Source organism: Lolium rigidum, chromosome 4, assembly GCF_022539505.1.
Source record: "Lolium rigidum isolate FL_2022 chromosome 4, APGP_CSIRO_Lrig_0.1, whole genome shotgun sequence".
Taxonomy (NCBI): domain Eukaryota; kingdom Viridiplantae; phylum Streptophyta; class Magnoliopsida; order Poales; family Poaceae; genus Lolium; species Lolium rigidum.
This window is the reverse complement of record NC_061511.1, coordinates 12,812,592-12,817,053: the sequence shown is the minus strand read 5'-3', so window position 1 is coordinate 12,817,053 and position 4,462 is coordinate 12,812,592. Positions and strand designations below refer to the sequence as shown.

The 4,462-nt window shown below is 44.4% G+C and overlaps 1 protein-coding gene across 1 annotated transcript; it reads left to right on the top strand.

The window, feature by feature from the left end:
- Positions 1–263: 263 nt before the first annotated feature.
- On the top strand, positions 264–1,852 carry LOC124646699. The gene is made up of 3 exons (XM_047186780.1): positions 264–582; positions 770–1,008; positions 1,185–1,852. The coding sequence occupies exons 1-3, from the start codon at positions 264–266 to the stop codon at positions 1,740–1,742; spliced, it is 1,116 nt and encodes a 371-aa protein (XP_047042736.1). The 3' UTR covers positions 1,743–1,852.
- Positions 1,853–4,462: the final 2,610 nt, after the last annotated feature.

Genomic DNA, 4,462 nt, shown 5'->3' with positions numbered 1-4,462 from the left:
AATTCAAAAAAAAAATTAAAAAATCGACCTTTTTTTGTAGGGGGGAAATCGACCTAAGCTAGAGGATGAAAACAAGGACAGATGCAGCGTTCCAACCGGCCCTAGAAAGGCCCAAATCCAAAGCACCGAGATGGATCGATCACTTCGGTCCTTTTCTCGGTTTCTCCTCTCTCCCAAAATAAAATACTGTAAGAAATACATTCAAAAAAAAAATACTGTAAGAAATCTTAGGGTTTGTTCTCGGCCTCGGCGGCGGCGTGCTCATGGCTGCCGGCGACGTGCTCATGGCCGCCGGCGACCTAGGGTCTGAGGAGGAAGTCGACGAGAGTGGCTGCTTAGAGCCGCTCTTCTACGACGAGGCGGAGGTGGTGGCTGAAGTGACGGCAAAGGCGGAGAGGCGGCGGCGGGAGGCCGAGGAGAAGGCGGCGGAGCATGCGCGGAACGTGGAGGAGTGGACGCAGAGAAATGCAGCGCATCAGGCCGTCCTCGACAGGATCAAAGAGTACGATCCCAAGACTGGGGAGGTCTGCTACACCCGATTCTACCACAAAGACTTCTCCAGATTCGACATCGACGAGGAGTGTAAGTCCAAATTCCAGTTCTTCCCCATTCCTCCATGTAATCCGTGTTCAATCTTCAAGTGTATAGTACTTGCCTGTTGGTCCAGTGCGATAAACTCACATAAATGTTTTTTTTAAGTGGTAAACTCACATAAATGTTTTTTTTTGAAGTGGTAAACTTACATAAATGTTGCTGTTTTGATTTGCAGCGTCTGTGCCTCCGATGCGATACACTCACAGGACTCCAACCAAACACGCCAACCCACGTGGACAACAGGTTTACAGCCTGTGGGAGTCAGCAAACATCTTCTCAGTGAAGATAGCCGCTTCAGATGTTCCCTTCCCGTTGGAAGTGTATGGTACTGTCATTGCCAGAGATTACGTTGATTTCAAGTGCGTCTATCTCTTCCGTCGCTCTCGAGATGATTGCCAAATCATTAACTCAGAGGTAGCGCATCTTTTATTGTGAAATGTGAAGACCATACTTGCTTTCAAGCAGAGCAAAACCAAACATCTCGTATAATCAGATATCACTGTCAACCTTTTAAGAATAGTTGCACACTTACTGCCATTGTATTATTTAGATGATTGAATGTAAATTTGTTATTTGACCTTTTCTCGTAGGATGAATCATTGATCTTGACTGGCCCAAGTCGAGGACTCGTGTTAATGGATAACTTATACTTGGAGCTAGATCTTAAGGTCAAGGACAAAAGGCACAAAGACCAAGAACTTAGCAAGGGACTGTGTGTGATTGATGGTGTAAGATTGGGAGGGTGGGACTATAGTCTTCTTGATTGTGTCGACCTCAAAAGCAGGCTGAGCACTGTGGAGGTGAAATTTGCAGTTGTTGTATTTGCAGTGGAGGCTACCTTTGAAATCAAGGTTACCAAGGGAAATTTCTGTGGAGAAATCACAGCTTACACCTCCAGCATTCAGGATTGTCTTGTGCTACATGATAGTAAAGCAGGTGGTGTAACCTGTGATGGTAGTGGAATAGTCCAGCTGTTGCGTCGTGTTGTATGTGTTGGCAAGAAGGAGAAGCTTCTATTGAGGATTGCTACTGCCTCTGCTACACAGACTGTTAGTTTTGCTCCAGATGTCAATGGTGCAGCGCAAGTTGAAATTACTTGTGGCGATGTTACAATGCTCGTCAAGGTCAATTGGTCATTGTTTGATTGAAACTCTGACGTGTCTATGCTTAACTAAGCCAGGTAATGGTTGTTGAGTCTCTTGCCATGACAGTATATAGTTCTGCACATGTTGGGCAAGAGGTGCTAGGGCCCTTTGTAACAGACCAACTTTGGTTGAATAAATAAATGATGTTGGATCATAAGCATGGCATGCATTTGCATTTAAATTTGAGAAAATTAGTGAAACCCTAATAAACACCTCTCATATGTCGGGCTTCGATGATGGAACCCCCTTTAATCTGATGATGCATGTAGGGTTTACTCAATTCCGTTAATATGGATATCATTCATATTGTATGCGCATTGCATTATGCCATGTCTTGAATGTGTATTTTCCTTTATGGTGTTTGGTTCTTCGCGATAGAATCTGAGCCGGAGTCTGAAGTCAACGCCACCGAAGAATCGTACTCATCTGCTGAGGGACAAGGCAAGCCCTAACCTGGTTCATCTATGGTTTTGAAAAGCTTTTATCTTTGGTTCCAACATATTGCATACGATTCAACTGTCTTTTATCGATAGATAGAGTTATCCTATCGGTTGCATGTATCACCCTTGTTGCCTCAAAACCATGATCCACTGCTCCTAGCATTCCTAGGTTTGGCATGTGTGCATCGCTAGAGCTTTTTTATCTTTATGCTTAGCCATGCTTAGTTTGTTACGCTACCACTTCGGTCTTCAGACTGGAGCCTTACAATGAAATGAAACTAGCATGACAGGTTGACGTGGTAAGTATAGAGATGTTGATAAACATGACTAAATGCTTAGACAAGAGGTCATATTGGGATGTGGTGGGTTGTTTCGTTTCTGCCGACCCAAGGAACCGAGTTCTCGCCCTTGAACCAAGACCGAGTGTACAACCACACGAGGCCCTATCATGGTACCCTCTCGACTCACTAACTTGCCTAGTCGATTTCATGAGTCACATAGTTTGCACGTTACCTGGACATATGCATTGCATTCTGCTTGGGGAAAAATATACATAATATGTAGGTAAGCGTGGCTGGGGGTGGCGCCCCCTAGGGAAACCCACCTCGCCTCACATCGTTAAGGACCGACTTCGGGACTTGACCCATTACGGTGGAACAATCCTTAGCGCGTGACTCATGGTCTAGGAGACAGCAAGGTAAAGGTTGTGGTCGACCACCCTCTGCCAGCTTTCCATGGAAAAGAGCTAATATATCGGCATTAATAGTCGGTTGGCACGTGTGGGTAAAGTTGTGCACCCATGCAGGGTTAAAACTTTTTTCGAAAAGTCGTGTCCACGGTTACGGACGACCTGGGAATGGATTCTATGATCATAGACAACTCTAACCTGATCGTAAAACTTGGCAACCATTGTGTGTTTACGGATACCTTCTCTGGGGTGTTGAGGGGTGATCCGAGGATAGTGGTTCGAGCCGATGAATATTTGGTTTGTACAATATGATAATCAATAGAGCTAGAGTTATCGCTCTCTAACCCCTTTTAAAGGTTCTAAGTAGTCGAACTTCTTCTCCCTCTTGTGTATTAAAAGAAAACTGGCTTTACGCAAAAGAAGCTCTACAGAAAGCCCGCATACACATTTTGGTAAAGGGTTGTACTAACTCTTGTTGAGTCCCTGTACTCAACTTTGCATGATTTTGTTTCAGACGAAGTTACTCCGACAGATGGTGGTTTCTAGGTCGACATCGACGAGTAGCTTGGGGTTCCCAGGTGGCAGCCTGAAATCTATGGACTAGGACGTCACCGTTATGCTCCTTTTGCTATATTGCTATGTCTAATAGCATAACTTTGTTTCCGTTGATTGATGTAATGTCAGGTCAGTGACATCTGCTTGTAATACTTTGGTTCTTTGCTCAGTTATGAGCTTGTATTACTTCTTTGAGTCGTAGAGTCACTTTTGTGTTACCTATTCTCTCGATGTAGTCTCTCGAGCTCTAGGTTAGGCTTATGTCAGACGAAGATCTGGTATTTGTCTAACATCTCGGGGGTGCCACAGGTTTTGGTATCAGAGCAGAACTGCATGTACGAAACCCTTGTTAACTGGTCGATGTTGAGTCTAGCGGTTGTGAAAACTATTTGAAAGCTAAATATTATTTGCAAAAATTCTGAATAGGATTCTTTTTACTCCTTGTCTGGTGTCACTCTAATGCTAAGTCATCTTACCTGGTTTTGGTTGGAAAAAGGTTTCACTTCTTTCCTATTAATTCAAATCTTTAGGATCCACGGGTTTGGCTTATTTTTCTCCATTACTCCGTATCTGGTTGCTTGTCTCAGAGTTTCCCGAATGCCTCAGCTAATCTGAAGCATTGTCCTTAATTCTTGCTTCGGGTGCTTAGCACCCAACTTTCCGCCTTTATGCGACGTGGTGATGGTATGTCATCTTTGCATTCCATCTTCATGATCGATACAATGATATATCTTCATATCACATGTCTTGTCTTTCGGCATGCTCATTGCATCTGGTACATGCTATCCTTATGTTGAATCCTTTCGGTGAATCTGTGTCTCATGGTTTTTGTCTTCTCCTCAGGATGTCAGGCGGTACTCGAAGTGGTGCTGACCATGGTCCTGGCCGTGGTAATAACCATGGAGATGGTCACGAGGAGAATGTTGACCTTCCTCCTCCTCCTTCTATGGTCCAACTCATGGCCATGTATGAAGCCAATCGTGCATACAACATGAGGCTCCTTGAAAGGATTGAGAGAAACATAGCTCAGCGTCATGAGG